The sequence below is a fragment of the Lactuca sativa genome, chromosome 8 (genome assembly GCF_002870075.4).
Source record: "Lactuca sativa cultivar Salinas chromosome 8, Lsat_Salinas_v11, whole genome shotgun sequence".
In the NCBI taxonomy this organism is placed as follows: domain Eukaryota; kingdom Viridiplantae; phylum Streptophyta; class Magnoliopsida; order Asterales; family Asteraceae; genus Lactuca; species Lactuca sativa.
The window spans coordinates 13,168,350-13,186,154 of NC_056630.2; the positions used below are offsets into that span (position 1 = coordinate 13,168,350).

Genomic DNA, 17,805 nt, shown 5'->3' on the forward strand with positions numbered 1-17,805 from the left:
ATGAAAAATTGGTGTTTGCATATTTCTACAACAAATGGATATGATTCTTATTTATGGTGTTTATGGAAAAGTCGAGAATTTAACAAATAGGGAGAGTTTCTCATCGCCCAAGTTTCAATTAGACAGAAATTTGGAATCATGCAACTTGGTTGCACGATGAATGAGAAATTTCATATTTGGAAATTAGACTAATTCATTGACAAAGTGTCAAGTGAAGGACTTGGAGATCGAATACACAAAGTTGTGTGTTGATCAAGTCCACCATAAGAGTAACAAAGATATTCATCATGATTTACTAAAGGTTTAGTAAATATGATTATACTTACAAGATTAAGTGTAATTCTGAATTGATTAAAGGGTTTAGATCAATAGCAGAACGAATAAGAAGAATCAAGTAGGCAGAAAGATAAAAGTTTCTCCATTCTAAGAAGATGGGAGAGTACCTTTTATGCTTTATGATAGGTCTTAATGATTAAGAACCATATCCCAATTGATCCTCTAAATGAGTCTTAGTACAATTGTATGTCTAAGAAGAGGAATCAAGAATTGAAGAAATGGTTAAATCAAGAAGTCAATCATACTTCGTTCTAAAACGAGTCTTAGAGTTAAGATTGCGACAATGAGTGACAAGTATTAAAAGGTTTATAACATTCATCAAATGTGGAAAGTTGTGATGTCTTGGATAAGACAAAGACCAACTAGGACCAATTTATGAAGTGTTTGATAAAAACTACACTAACTCTTGAATATTTGTTTGTCAAGAAATGTTTATTGACAAGAGAATCTTATATGACAAGGAGTAAGTGGAAGTCTTAATGGTCTTGAAAGGTTTCAAGAACAAATCAAATAGACCTTATTGATCATCACTAGCACACGAGTTGAAGTTTACAACATATCGTGTTGACATTATTTTGTTTCTGTGTCGTTCCAATTGAGTTAATTATGCATGTGAGTCCTATGAGTTCTCATTTGAATGCATAAAAGGCAAGGACCTTGATCAATGGAAAGTACATTGATAAGAAAAGGTGAGCTTCTTAACTACTTGGAAGATATGGTGGGCAGCTGTGCTACCATAAGACAAGAAATCGAGATTAAGAAAGTTCGATCCATATGAGTTTGAATTTGTCGTAAACTTTGGTTTTGACAAATTCACATGGATAGGAACAAATACACTGTTTAAATCTAAGTGTCATAAGATTTCCTCCTTCATGAAAATGATTGTGAGGAAATGCTTTTACTAAGAAAGAGTTTAAGAAGATAGTGATTGTAAAATTGCATTCTCGAATTCAATTATGGTTATGGTATCCCTTTCCATAATTTGAATTGTGAGGTTTGGCAATTAGTCTTAATTGTTTAGACACAAATATGAACTATCTAAGGTGTATAAGTTCAAGAAGCCTTGATAAAAGATTATCAAAGCATTAGGTATTGGAAATATGAACTTAAGAAATTCAATAAGTATTGTTTTTCTGAAAGTTAAGTTGTTTCTGAATACATGTCAAAGCTAGTGGGAGCATAAGTGTTATGTTTATAATAATCATCATGATAGTGGGAGCATAAATGTTATGATTGTATAATTATAGGCACGTATTGCAAGTTGGCAATATTAATTATAGAAAACAAGAGTTATATCTTGCAAAGTCGTAAGGGTTGTAAAGTTGTTTTGCTATAATTAAGGGAGAGAATATTAAGCTTCATTTCAAATCTAAAGGCTTAGATTGTGGAATGTTAATAATTTAGTCAAGGAAACATAGTGTGTTCTTAAAATTTCGATTATGATTACGAAATTCCTCTTCACAATTCGAATTTTGAGAACATAACAAATAAAACATTATGCGTCGTGTCCCATACGCTTCGGGTATAGGATCGATTGCAAATGCTTTAATGTTTGACCATTCTAAAATTTTCCAAATGTCGAGCGCATTTAGAGGGAAAAGGGACTAGAATTGGTTTTGACTAAAAATAATTAAACAACTATCAAAGGACAATCCAAAGTTTGACGAGGATTCGTCGCTTGTGAGTAGTTGGAAGCATGGTATTGGATGGACCATATCGACGTAGAAAAGATTCTATTAAGAATGAGTTGTCATATGGAAATTATGGAAATGTTTCCATATTGGATGGACCATATCGACATCATTACGAATAGATAAGATTCTATTAAGAATGAGTTGTCATATGGAAAATATGGAAGCATGTCCATATTGGGAATTGAATATTAAAAAAAATCTATGTCTAAGATTAGGAACTTTTATGCAAAAGGATGTTCAAAGGAATGTACTTTGAGTGAGAGACATCATATCTAAGGAATTGTCTTGTAACAATCTCCGATAGAAGATTTTGTAATATCATTGGCAATAGTCTTTGTGACTTTGGTGCAGTGACACTACAGAAGGATCATTGCATAAAATGTTAGAATCTAACATATTCTATAAGTTGAAAGAATTTGATATTCTTACACTTATGAAAAAGGATTTGGAGTTGTGAAATGAGAAAGATTGGAAATGTGTTCAATTTGATCTATTTCACAAAGTAAGAACCATAGGTAAACATTGTGTGCATGCTAGGAGCATGGGACAAGTGTTGTAATTCAAGTAAGAAGTTGATTAACCGAAACGACAAATAATGAGTAATCGATGTGGTGATAAATAAAAGGTGTTTTATTTATACTCAAAGGTTTGAGGCCATATGGGATTAGTATTATTCTTGTGTTTCACTTTGCATGTTTTGACTTCCTGAATAATTTAATTGGTTAAAAGCAGTCAAATTATTCGAACAGGCCACAGTCGTTCATATGTTGGAAGTAGGTATGAATGAAGACTATCGTGAATTGGTGTGTGGATTGTCTAAAAGAGTATTAGACATAAGCAATGTTTGCTGTAACGTTCATGAGTGCTTATGAATATGATTTGAGCATTGGATTAAACCCACGCTCACTTGGATCACTCTATGAATTGTATCACGAGTGATTGGTGAGACGATAACATCTTATATTCTTGAAACCGAGATGTGTGAGTTGTATCTTGCAAATCGGTTGCACATTGATAATATGTAAACGCACTAGTAACTTGGTGTTATAAAACATATTGTTGTGTGTGATTCGGTGAGTAAGTGCAAGCAAGCATTGTATCAAAGTTTATCCGTTTCTTTTATCCAAAGTAGGATTAAAGCGATATCTTTGGGCCCCTCGATGATTTTGTGATGACAAACGTAAATGCTCGGCCGGGCTAGGGCTAATTTGATTTGTTCAATTAGTCAGTCGTCATAAATCGGGAATCGAGATATAGTACAAAGAGAATGATTTGAAATCATATCTCATATGATATCTAGAATGGAGGAATATATGATCCCTTATCTAAGGACACGCGTATCTGATAGGATAAGAGTTGACAGCGGCTTTAGAAAGCTACGATTGCAGATCATGATCTGAAGTCATACGCAGAATAGTTATTAGACTTATCCAAGTGGGAGACTATTGGATTAGTGTCTGAGCCCATAACTATTTTGGTATGTACTTGACCCGATGGTGCATGGTCCTTTTGGGTTTCCTTCACCAAAGCAACTTGATAGGATGAATTATGGAGAGAAAGGATTAAATATGATTTATTAATATATTATGAGAATAATATATTAAAGGAGAAATAATATTGTTTAATTAATATTAGTCAATAATTGATTGGTAATTAGTTTTGTGACTAAAAGAGATTAATTAAACTTAAGGGACTGGAATTATAATTATAAGATAATTGCAATTTGGGCTATGGATTGTCTTAAACTAAGGAGTGGACGAATTCTATGGGGAAGCCCATAAGAAATCATCCAAGGCCTTAAAGAAAGGAGTCCATGGGTTGCTTAGGGCTTAAGCATCCAAATTAGGGTTTCCTTGTTAGATAACCCTAATTGCCTAACTATATATAAGACCCTTATGACCCAAAAACGTGGGGAGCTTTATTCTAGGGTTAGAACACGTTTTGGGCAGCCTCCATTCTCTTTCCTCTTCATCCTCTTGCTTGTGGTGTTTGTGAACCATTAGAGGAGTGACAATTGTGACTCTAAGCTTTCTAAAGTCAATACAAGGAGATTTGGGATTGTTATTGCTACATAACAATCAAGGTAACATCCTAAACCTATTTTCATGTTAATATGATTACTTGAATGCTAGAATTAGGGTTTATAGTCTTGGATAACTTGCATGTACAATAGAGAAACCTAGATCCAAGCATTAGGGTTTGTATGAGCACATAGGATGCTCTTAGGACCAAAACCCATCAATTGGTTGACCACTCCTTGTTTGGAATGAGGATTGTTGGATCTAAGGCGATGTTTAGGCTTGTATAGCCCTCAAGTGGGTGAGACTCGTGGGTGAGACGCTTTTGGTTATGGTAGTATGGGTGAGGCCTGGTAGAAATTTTATTAATTAAGGTGTTGATCACGTTTAGAGTAGGATGAATCTATAGTCAATGGATGGCATTCATATGGTGTTTAGGCTCAGGTACCTTGTAGCAATTAGACTCTTGGGCAGAGTCTCATGATGTGACCTTGTGCGATATTTTCATATGAAACGGACGATTAGGGATTTTATATATCAACTTAGTAGAAGGTGACCATGGAATTAGAAGATCTCGGATAGAATGAGTGTGCAAATCTTCGGTTATCAGGATTTGTGTTATAGATTGGGTTAGAATTTAGGGGTGAGACTCGCAATGGGAGTCACCCCTGTTATAAAAGAGAAAGTTGTTCAGTAGCAATGAATGGCCATGGATGCTATCTTCCAGTGGTATCACGAAAATGAATATGGTCCACATTAATTGTATGTGATTAAATACATATAATCATATGTGATTATATGTATCTAATCACATATGATTTATATGTACAACATTCATTTTTGCGTTTGCGATTCAACAATTTGTGTCATGTATTTAATCACATGTGATTATATGTATCTAATGACATGTTAATTATATGGACAAAAACAAATCTTATCTATATAAATCACATATGATTAGATACATATAATCAGATGTGATTATATACACTACAACAACTATTGAATCAAAAACGCAAAAAAAAATCTTTGTCCATATTAATCATATATGATTAATATTATATAATCAGATATGATTAAATACATGAAGGGTGGTGGTTGGTGAAGGATGGTGGGTGGTCGTGGTGGGGAAGGGTAGTGGGGGTAGTTAATGGGTGGTGGGTGGTGAAGGGTGGTGGCGGGTTATGGTTTTGGTGGGTGGGGAGGTCAGTGGTGGTTTTAGTGGGTGGTGGGTAAGGGTAGTGGTAGTGGGTGACGACGATGGATAGTGGTGGTTGGCGGTAGTGGTCATAGTGGTGGGTGGTGGTTTTAGTGGGTGGTGGGTGAGGGTAGTGATGGCGGGTGGTAGCGATGGGTGGTTGTGGCGGGTGGCGGGTGGTAGTGACATGTGGTGGTGATGGTGTTGGGTGGTGGTTTTGGTGGGTGGGCTGGTGGTAGTGGTGGTGATGGGTGGTCGGTGGTGGTTGGTGGTGGTGGGTGATTATAGTGGGTGGTGGTGGTATTGGTAGGTGGTGGGTATGGGTGGTTGTGGCGGGTGGTGGTGATGCATGAGGTGGGTTGTGGTAATGGGTGGTGGTGGTGGGTGATGGTGGTGGTGGTTTTTGTGGGTGGTGGGTGGGGGTGGTAGTTATGGGTGGTGGAGGCGGGTGGTGGTGGTGTATGGGTGGGTGGGTTGGGGTGGTGGTGGTTGTTGGTTGGCGTAGTGGCGTGTGGTGGTCATAATGGGGGGTAGTGAGTGGGTGGTAGCGATGGGTGGTGGAGGTGGCCATAAATATTCTCGATTGAACGCTCCCATATATATATATATATATATATATATATATATATATATATATATATATATATAGGAAAAGGGAATAAACATTACAGCCCCACCTAAGCTTAGGTACTAAACCTCTTGAAAATACATTGTTTTACTATATAAAGATTACAGTTAGTGGATTCACGATTAATACTTGAAGATGTAAATTCAAGATCGACATAATAGGGTTTAGGGTTTAGGGTTTACGTTTAGGGTTTAGGGTTTAGGGTTAAGGTTTAGGGTTTAGGGTTTAGGTTTAGGTTTAGGGTTTAGTGTTTAGGGTTTAGGGTTTAGATAAGGAAGCCAGAATATTGATTATATTTGCCCTTCGTGACCGTGGAAAAAAGTAATGTTCACTTGGGTGAAGTAATAAACGATAATGGAGGAAAGAAAACAGAGATGGTAAAACGATAATGAAAGAAAGAAATGTTCTTTAGGATGGTATATTTACCAAGTGAAACCAAACCGGGTATATTTTCCAAGTTAAAACGACATATTTTAGATGTTTAGTATCTAAGCTTAGGTGGGGCTGTAATGTATATTCCCTATCCCCTATATATGTGTATATATATATATATATATATATATATATATATATATATATAAGGAAAATATGATTTTTTTTAGAACTTAAGAGTGGGCCTGGGCCTATCCTAACTCATAGGTGGCTCCGCCCATGGTTTCGGGAATCGGTATCTCACACATTCTGAAACAAACAAGCCTTACATACATGAATAATTAGTGATTGATGATAATATTGGCACATGATTATGATGAAGAGAAATTACAAGGTTCTCAATAAAAAGCATAAAAACTACAAAGAAGAAAGCAGAGAATAAATACTAGCAAGACAAAACCCTAATAAGCTAAAGCATAAAGCGCCTATAAACATGTGTTCTAATAACATATATGCTAACATCCCCCCTCAAACTCACAATGTCACAGCAATAAGCATTGAAAGTTTGTCACACAAGAACCAAAACCGAGAAGCCAATAGATCCTTCGTAAAAATATCCGCAAGGTGCAAGGTTGATGAAACAAACGGAAGTGATATGATTCCGAGTTTTAAGTGATGACGGGTGAAGTGACTGTCAATCTCAATGTGCTTCGTCCACTCACGAAAAACAGAATTCTTGGCAATTTGTATCGCACTTTTGTTATCACAATGCACAGGAGTAGGTGAAGAAATGTGAACTCCCATATCGGCAAGCAGCGACGGTAACTAGATAATCTAACATGTAATAACAGTCATAGCACGATACTCAACCTCTGTGGAAGATCTAGAGAAAATGTCATGTTTCTTGCTCTTCCATGAAATGAGAGACTCTCCCAGAAATATGCAAAATTTGATGGTGGATTTACGATTATGATGATCGTCATCCCAATCAGTATCACTATAGGCACGTAACTCAAGTGAAGATGTCGAGGGAAACAAGAGGGTTTAAAACTAAGTGTCACGAAGATATCTCAGAATACGGAGAACAACTACCCAATGAACAGAGGTAGGAGCAGTAACAAACTGACTGACAACATGAACAACATGAGCAATATCCAGACAAGTAACAGTGAGAAAAACCAAACTTCCCACGACAATGTGATAAAGATTAGGATCGGAGAAAGGAACACCATCAGTAGGAGAGTACCGTGCATCGATTTCTAGAGGAGTATCAATAGTCCGATTATCAGAGAGGCTCCCCCTTGTAAACAAGGCAGATATATATTTAGTTTGAGAAAGAAGATATCGTTTCTTAGACTGAGCTACCTCAATACCCAAGAAATTAAGCAGTAATCCCAAATCCTTCATAGCAAATATATGAGCTAGATCATGCTTCAAAGACTCAATACCACCATGGTCATCACCAGTAATAATCATATCATCCACATATAAGGACAAAAGAACTCGTCATGCACTCGAGCATCTAACAAACAAAGCCGAATCATGATTACTTTGGACAAATCCAAGAGAGGTAATGATTGTGGAGAATTACTCAAACCAAGCACGAGGTGCTTTCTTGAGACCATACAAAGCTTTATGAAGCCGAAAAAACTCACGCGGTTGGTGCCAAATTCCTTGGGGAGGACACATATAAACCTCTTCATGGAGGTCACCATTCAAAAAGTTATTCTTGACATCCATTTGAAAGATCTTCCAATGTTGAACGGATGCAGTTGCAATCATAGTACGGACTACCTTCATCTTTGGCATGGGACAATTGTTGTTATAATTCAAGTAAGAAGTTGATTACCCAAAACAACAAATAATGAGTAATCAATATGGTGATTAAATAAAAAGTGTTTTATTTATACTCAAAAGTTTGGGGCCATATAGGATTAGTATTATTCTTGTGTTTCACTTTGCATCTTTTGACTTCCCGAATAATAAAATTATTCAAACCTTCCACAATCACTCATTCTTTGGTAGTAAGAATGAAAGAAGACTGTCATGAATCCGTCTGTAGATTGACTAAAGCGTTTAGTCATAGCACAAGTTTGCTACAGAGTTCATGAGTGCTGCTATAAGATTAGAGTATTGGATTAAACCCACGCTCACTTGGATCGCTTCATGGATTTTATCACGAGTGACTGGTGAGACTATAATATCTTATATTCTTGAAACCGAGATGTGTGAGTTGTATCTTGTGAGTCGGTTACACATTGATAATATGTAAACACACCAGTAACTTGGTGTTATAAAACATATTGTTGTGTGTGATTCGGTGAGTGAGTAAAAGCGAGCATTGAGTCGAAGTTTATCCGTTCCTTTTACCCAAAGTGGGATAAAAGCAATATATGTGGGCCCCTCGATGATTTAGTGATGACACCCTAAGCGCTTGGCCAAGCCGGGACTAAGTTGATGTGTTCAACTGTAGTCTGTTGTCAGTCATCATAAATCGGAAATCGGGAAACAACACGTGAACAAAGAGTATGATTAAAATCCATGTCTCAGCTCATACGATATCTAGAATGGAGGAGTATATGATCCCTTATCTAAAGGACAAGTTGCTGATAAGATCAGAGTTCGACAGCGTCTTTGAGAGCTACAATTGCTAATCAGATTGTACTTACATTATAGTTACTAGACTTATCCAAGTGGGAGACTGTGGGATTAGTGTCTAATCCCGTAACTATAGTTGGTATGTACTTGACCTGGTTGTGCATGGTCCTTTTTGGTTGCCTTCACCAAAGCAACTTGATAGGATGATTTATGGAGAAAGAGGATTAATTATGATTTATTAATATATTATATGAATAATATATTAAAGGAGAAATCATACTGTTTAATTAATATTAGTCAAGAATTAATTAAGAATTAGTTTTGTGACTAAAAGACATTAATTAAACTTAGGGGACTGGAATTGTAATTATAAGATAGCTGCAATTGGGCTATGGATCACCTTGGAATATAGGTTGGACGAATTCTATGGGAAGTCCATAAGGAATTCGTCCAAGGGATGTTCTAAAAGGAGTCCATGGGCTGCTTAGGGCTTAAGCAGTCAGATTAGGGTTTCCTAATTGAAAACCCTAATAGCCTAACTATAAATAAGGACCCCTAAGCCCCAAAAACGTGGCCAACTGATTCCTTAGAGTTTCTCGATGTTTTTGGTGCCTCTCCTATTCTCCCTCTTCATCCTTATTGCTTGTGGTGTTTGTAAGCCATTAGAGGAGTGACATTTGTGACTCTAATATCCAAAGACAAGAACATTCAAGCCATTGAAGAAGAGGTAATCATCTAGATCTGTATTCTTATGTTTATTTCGAAATAAATATACTAGATTAGGGTTCTTGAGTCTTGGATGAATTGCATGTACAATAGAGAAACCTAGATCCAAGCATTAGGGTTTGCATGAACACATAGGTCAGAGCCTTGATTGGTTTCAATTGTATTTGATTCTAATATGTTCGTTCATTGCTTGATATGAAAATCGTTTTTTCTGAAAATACCCAGCTCACGACGTGACTCACAGAGTTCACGACGTGAGCCCAGTCTGTTTGACAGACTCGACAAGTGCAGTACCCTACTCGACGAGTCTGTGGATCAGATGGCTCAAAATTCGGATTTTTGACTGATTTTGTGTTTGGATAATCACCAAAATTGTTTTTGAATAATAAAATCCGATTTTTATATATATATTATGATTATCCTTACCAAATTAAAAGATAATTACCATTTATTTGAATAATCATTTAATTATAAGATAATCTTTGACTATTTAATTTATTTGGTGAATTATCTTGTAAATAATCTTGATTAGGTCAAATTTAGATAATCATTAAATTAATTGTTTAATTTAAAATTATTTGCTATTTGATCCTTTGTGTTTTGAAAAGTTCAAAACTTGCCCTCAAGTTTTGGAATTTAAATTTTTGATTAAAAAGTTCAATTTTGAAATATATAAATTCTAAACCCTAATGATTTGAAATGTTTCAAAACTTGCCCTCAAGTTTTGGAATTTAAATTTTAATTAAAATTTTAATTTTAAAATGTTAAATTCTAAAACCGTGTTTTTTTTGAAAAAGTTTAAATTGCACCCTTATGGTTTTATTAAATTAATTAAGTGTATAATTAAAGAGATTCAATATATCCATAATGATATGGTTTACATTTTATTAAATTAAAAGTGTAATTTGTTAAATTAGACCACATAGTACTTTAAAAGTGTAAAATACACCCTTATACTATATATAACATTAAAAGTCTAATATTATATATGTATAACTTAAATTGCTAGTCTTACCGTTAGTAGGCCTCATTCACGAAGCCAATCTATAAGGCGGGTATAAGTTTATGGCTTGTAAAATGGTCGTTTAATGGGTGTCCAGTATCACCCACCGCTTCCTTGATTGGTGGAGGGTCGTTAGCCGAATGGGTAGGATAGGGAAAACCCTCTCCTCATTAAAAGTATAATGAATATTAAAGTAACTAAATGTTTTACAAAACATTCCCAATCTTAGTTACTTTAGGCAAAAGTGAATTGATGCAATTCCATGAAATTACACTTTGTACCCTTGCTAAGACGTTAGTGGAGCGTGTGTGGTTAACCGACACACTAAATGGGTTCTAAGCAAAGGTGGAGCATGTGTGGTTAACCGGCACATCGAATAGATGACTGTAACATTGGGGGCACCATGTAAGTTTGCATGCTTATTCACACCCTATTTTGTGATCCTCGGCATCCAAGTCACAAATCGAGGGGCATATCGAGATTTAAACATGCCATTGAAAAGTTCAATGAATCTCAAAGGATCTAGGAGTTTTCAATACATTTAAAACTTAATCTCTTTTTCGTTTTTCATGGTGGAAAATTAGTGAATCGTCATTCACTTACCTTCAAATGTTCTTCAATTTGGGTTACGGCATCCCTCTCCCAAGTTGTAGAGTATTGTGTTGGGTCCTAGCCTTAATATCTCATTTGAGTGTTTTATTAAGGACTAAATCAATCAACTAACTTGAATTTTCTCCCGTTTTGTAGATGTCAAACTATGACAACTATGGTCTTCTCAAATCCCATGGAACAAGCCTTCCATATGAAGATGATATTCCACGATTCGATCAAGGAACACGAGATCATACTTCACTTCCTCCACCTCCTCCTATTTTTCTCCCTGACCCACAAGCTCAAAGGCTTGAAAAGTTCAAGCTCACTCAAGCCCTTTTGACAAGTAAACATGAAGAAGGAAAGTCAATGTGTTCACACGTCTTAGAGATGAAGTCACACATTGATAGGTTAAGAATGTTGGGAGTCGTTGTCTGTGAGAAGCTGGCTGTTGACTGGGTTCTTCAGTCGCTTCCTGACTCATATAGTGAGTTCGTAAGAGAGTACTATATGATAGTACCACGACGTGACCCTCATCGATCTCACCTATTTGCTTAATGCTGCTGAATCAGCAATGATTTGGCGCACTGGAAAAGCAAAGTTCATTGGTGGATCTGCCTCTATGGATATAGGCAATGGCAACGAAAGGCATGCCATGGTCGAAAAGTTTGATCATAAGAGAAAGGCAAAGTTTGAAGTAGTTCTGTGTGCTGTTCCAAAAGAGTCAATTTGCTTTTTTTGCCAAGAGACGGGGCATTGGAGACGAAGTTGCCATGTCTACCTAAGAGATTTAAGAGATGGGAGAGTCAAGACGTATGGCTCTGCTTCAGGTAAAATCCATTAACTAACTCTGTAAGTTCCCATTTTTTGATTCTTGATACATTATGTGATAAGATTACATTTTTTGATGTTTTGTAGAATCGAAGAAAGGAAAGGAAGCTTAAAGAAAGAAGCGTGCTGAATCTGATCATGAAGAAATGGATTTCGATCGCATGGATTCGAAGATCGGATTTTTTGAGCTACTACTTTAGAGTTAGGATAGATTGCTAAGAAATGTAATAGCATAGTTATTCAATTATTTGTGTTGTAAGGAATAAATTTTCCGCAATAAAATAAACTTTGATTTTGTTTTATTTATTTATCCTTGCAATGACATGTATGAAAAATTGATGTTTGTGTATTTCTATTATTAGCAATATTGAAATGGATGTGATTCTTAGTTATATTATTTATAGTAATGTCATAATTTTCTAAGTAAGGAAAGATTCCCATCGCCCAAGTTTCAATTGGACAGAAACTTGGAATCATACAACTTGTATTGTGTGATGTATGGAAATCTTGGTACTTAAGTAATTAAGACTAATTCCTTATTCACATAAGTATGTAAGTCTAGTGAAGGACTAAAGGAACTAGTACACAATGTTGTAAACTAGTCAAGTCCACCATAAATAATAATAACATTATTCACCATGATTTACTAAAGGTCTAGTAAATTGTAACGCCCGTAGATCAGGGCTAGTCAATTTAAAGACGATAAGCGTCAAAAATAAGTTTCTGATAGAAGATTATTTAGAATGAATAATCTTAACTAAGTTATAGTATATGTTACAAGGTTTTCGTGCATATAAAGAATGCCGAAATCCGAGTTATAACGAAGAAGTTATGACCTGTCGAAGTTTCGCGACAGAACAGCGCGACGTAAAAAGTGAATTTATGTTAGAGCGATATTTAGCCTTAGTGATCTAAACGAAAGTTGTAGAGTTCGTTAAACCGTGAGTGTGCATAAAAAGAACGTCCAAATCTGACTTCGTATGACGAAGTTATGATTTTTCTAAGTTTCAGCTTAGAAGTATGCAGCCCGAATACTCGATTTGAGATCGAGCAGTTTTTAGCCAAAACAATCTAAATTAGAATCGAAGATCTCGTCAATTGTAGTGAAACGATAAAAATATACGCGAAAACGGACGTCGGATGAAGACTCTATGAATTTATAACGGAGTTTTCCAGTCCCGACCTACTAAAAATAATATAATAAAAATAAAGTCAAAATTAGCCAATAGAGTCTAAACGAAATTTGTAGAGCGTAATCTCACCTACGCGTGGATATAAAGAACGTAAAAAACGGAGCTCGTATGCGAAAATTACGCAATTTAGAAGTTCGACGAGTCAAATTACGCCCAGCGTACTCAGTCGGATGCAACTTGTCTGACCAATACTCAAGTGCCACCAGTCGACACACGCAATGACGTCAAATTACGCCCTGCGTAACTCGAGTACGCCCCGCGTAATTTGAGATCACGCCCCGCGTAATTTGAGATCACGCCCCGCGTAATTTGAGATTACACCCCGCGTAATCCCAGACCCAGCAGCCTATAAATAGAACTCGAGATCAGCCATTTCCTTGCGATTTTTCTTACTTTCTCTCTAAGTTTTTGCCTCGATTTGCGTGCCAATCATATCCCAAAGCCCCGGTATTATTCCCGAGCCCCGAAGCAAGATCCGAAGCCCCGAGGATCCCGAAGAGCGTTATTCCCGAGCTGAAGCGCTGCCCGCGAGGAGCCGGTTTTTGTGAAGATCTTCCAGATCTACGGAGAAACACTACTTCTACAAGCCGTAGTGCTGCCCGATCATCTTCTGATCAAGTGAGTGTATAGTCACTTTCATCTTACACATAAATATGAAGTATTTTATAAAATACGTGTTATGTGTATATTTATATATATTGTTGTTTATATGCGTGAGTGTATAGTCACTTTCATCTTACACATAAATATGAAGTATTTTATAAAATACGTGCTATGTGTTATATATTAATTATCTGTTTGAGATGGATTTGGAATTGATGTTTTTATACGGGTGTTAAATGATTTAAATTATGTTTGTATTTATATCTACAAAAATGTTGGGTAGAACATGGGTAGATGGAATTGTTGGTGACGATGCGACTTCGTGCCTAGTTGATAAACCTTGGTGACAATGTGACTTCATGTCTTTTGGTGTAAACCCAGGTGACTATGAGACGTAGTGCCTATTGTGTAAACCCTGGTGACTATGAGACGTAGTGCCAATTGTATGAACCCTGGTGACTATGCGACGTAGTGCATGTTCTATAAACCGTGGAAGCAAATGGACTGTGTGCCAGTTCCTTAGGTAAACCCTTAGGAATGAATGAAGAACGTATAATCGATTCTTAGGGTAAAACCTTAATAAATAAAGAAGATAATGGGGATGGGTATTTGGGTTGATTGTTGATAATTGAATATAATAAATGTATTATTGTGGGTTGAAAACCCTATATGCTCACCAGGCTCCCAAGCCTGACCCACTCAGTTTTCTTTGTATTACAGGTATCAATACGAAGACATATTTCACTGAGAGAATAAAGGATATGTAAATCATTAGTGTAAATAAATGTAAGTTCTGTTTATGCTTATGTGTCTGTATCAGAACATGACATCCTGAGATTTTGTTATATAATGAAAATACTTTTCTTTAAGAAATGCTTTGATAAATTCTTATCTTATTTATTTTATTTTGGGGACAAATTCCACAACAACTTTCTTTAAACGATTACTCTGATTTTAAAAACAAAGCATAAACAAATCGGTCTTTTCTGGCCATGAAATTGGGGATGTCACATATGGTTATACTTACAAGATTAAGTGTAATTCTGAATCATTGAAAAGTTTCAATGAATGGTAGAACGAATAAGTAGAATCAATGAAGGCAGAAAGATAAAAAGTTTCTTCAATCTAAGAAGAAGGGAGAGTACTTTTGTATCGCGTTTTATGATCGTCTTGGCAATCGTAAGAACCATATTACAATTCATCCTCTATGGATACCTTAGTGCACTGGTTTGGCTAAGAAGAGGAATGGAGAATTTTGAAATGGTTAAGTCAATAAGATGTATCGTACTTTGTTCCAAAATCAAGTCTTAGAGTCATACTCCAAGATTCTGAGTTGAGTGAGATAATCATAAGTAGGAATGTTCTTACACTTGCACATTTTGGTAAGTTGTGATGTCTTGAATAAGACAAAGACCAACTAGTACCGAATTGCGTGTAGGTTTTGTCTTGATATAGACACACACTAAATCTTGGATATTTGTTTTGTCAAGAAATGTTTCTTGATAAGAGAATCTAATATGTAAAGAGGTCAGTGGGAATCTAAAGATCTTGAAAAATTTCAAGAATAAATCAAGAAGTAAACCTATTAAACACTAGCACACGACTTGAGGATTGTAACCTATCGTGTTGACGTATTCTTGTTTCTGTGCCAATCCATTTAAGTTAGTCATGCGTCTGAGTTCTATGAGTTCTCAATAGATTGCATAAGGCAAGCACCTTGTTCAATGAAAGTACATCGACTGGCACAGGTGAGCTGCTAAATAACTTGGAAGCAACGGCGAGACCCTTGATGGCAAGAAATTAAGAATGAACAAGTTCTGTCCATAAGAGTTTGGATTTGTCACAAACATTATCTTATGATTATGGTTATGACAAAGTCACATGGATAGGAACACATGCACCATAAAATCTAAGTGTCATAAGGTTTCTCTCCTTCATGAAAATGATTGTGAGGAAACGCTTTCACTAAGAGAGATTTTAAGAAGATAGCGATTATGTAAATTGCATTCTCAAATTCGATTATGATTACGGCATCCCTCTTCATAGTTCGAATTGTGAGATTTGGCAATTAGTCTGAACATTTGGGACTTAGTAATATAAGTTCTGAATTAGTTTAGACGCACATGTGAGTTGTCTAGGGAAAGGTGTGTGAGTTTGAGAAGCTTAGATAAAGGGTTATCGAAACACATCATATTGGAAATATGAACTTTGGAAATCAATAAGTATTGTCTTCTAGAAGTCCAACTGTTTTCTGAATACGTGTCAAAGCTAGTGGGTGTTTAACTGTTATGCTGGAATAGATATAATCATCATGTTAGTGGGAGAATAATTATTATTGCATGTTGGCAATATTAATTATAGAAAAACAAAAGTTTCACTATGCAAAGTTGCAGGGGTTGAAAAGTTGTTTTTGTTATAATTAAGGGAGAGAATGTTATACTTTGTTTCCAATCTAAAAACTTAGATTGAGAAATTTTAATTGAATTTAGTCAAGGATATATTTATTATTTGCATTCTCAAAGTTTGATTATGATTACGGCATCCCTCTTCATAGTTCGAATTTTGAGAACACGACAAATAGAAATATTATGGCAATATTATAGCAAGAAACTAGTAAAGTATCATTTTTTCATTATGAATCGTATCCCACACGCTTCGGGTATAGGATCGATTGCATATGCTGTAATATTCGACCGTTCTAAAATTTTCCAAATGCCTAGGGCATTTAGAGGGAAAAGGGGAATAGAACCGGATTTGACTAAAATAATTAAACAACTGTCGAGGACAATCTAAGGTTCGCCAAAAATTAGTCGCTTGTGGACAGTTGGAAGTATTCTAATGGATGGACCATATTGACTTTATTATGAATAGATAAGACTCCATTTAGAATGAGTTGTCATATGGCAAATATGGAAATGTTTCCTTTTTGGGAGTTGGACGTTGAGAATCTATGTCTAGATTAGAAACTTCTATGCAAGAAGGATGTTCAAAGGAATGTACTTTGAATGTGAGACTTCATGACTATGGAATTGTCTTGTAACAATCTCCAATAGAGCACTTTGTAAATTCATTGGTAAAGTCTTGGTGACTTTGGCGCTATGATATTACGAAAGGACCATTGCATAAATTGTTAGAATCTAACATATTCTATAAGTGGCAAGAATTTGGTATTCTCACACTTGTGGTAAGGATTGCAAATTGTGAAATGAGTGTCATTGAAAATGTTATTTAATTATACTATTTCGCAAAGTAAGGACCATAGCTAAACATAGTGTGCATGCTAAGAGCATGGGACAATTGTTGTTATAATTCAAGTAAGAAGTTCATTACCCGAAACAACAAATAATGAGTAATCAATATGGTGATTAAATAAAAAGTGCTTTATTTATACTCAAAAGTTTGGGGCCATATAGAATTAGTATTATTCTTGTGTTTCACTTTGAATGTTTTGACTTCCCGAATAATAAGATTATTCAAAACCTCCACAGTCGCTCATTCTTTGGAAGTAAGAATGAAAGAAGATTGTCATGAATCCGTCTATAGATCGACTAAAGCGTTTAGTCATAACACAAGTTTGCTACAGAGTTCATGAGTGCTGCTATAAGATTAGAGTATTGGATTAAACCCACACTCACTTGGATCGCTTCATGGATTTTATCACGAGTGACTGGTGAGACGATAATATCTTATATTCTTGAAACCGAGATGTGTGAGTTGTATCTTGTGAGTCGGTTACACATTGATAATATGTAAACACACCAGTAACTTGGTGTTATAAAACATATTGTTGTGTGTGATTCGGTGAGTGAGTAAAAGCGAGCATTGAGTCGAAGTTTATCCGTTCCTTTTACCCAAAGTGGGATAAAAGCAATATATGTGGGCCCCTCGATGATTTAGTGATGACACCCTAAGCGCTTGGCCAAGCCGGGACTAAGTTGATGTGTTCAACTGTAGTCTGTTGTCAGTCATCATAAATTGGAAATCGGGAAACAACACGTGAACAAAGAGTATGAT

General features: G+C 35.9%; 1 protein-coding gene across 1 annotated transcript; it reads right to left on the reverse strand.

Moving 5' to 3' along the window:
* Nucleotides 1-7,296: 7,296 nt before the first annotated feature.
* LOC128127647 (uncharacterized mitochondrial protein AtMg00810-like) lies at nt 7,297-7,722 on the reverse strand. The gene has a single exon (XM_052766306.1). The coding sequence runs from the start codon at nt 7,720-7,722 to the stop codon at nt 7,297-7,299; it is 426 nt and encodes a 141-aa protein (XP_052622266.1).
* Between the last annotated feature and the right edge of the window lie 10,083 nt (nt 7,723-17,805).

Coding starts and splice junctions, on each gene's coding strand:
- LOC128127647 (XM_052766306.1), bottom strand. CDS start 7,722: ATGATTATTACTGGTGATGACCATGGTGGTATTGAGTCTTTGAAGCAT.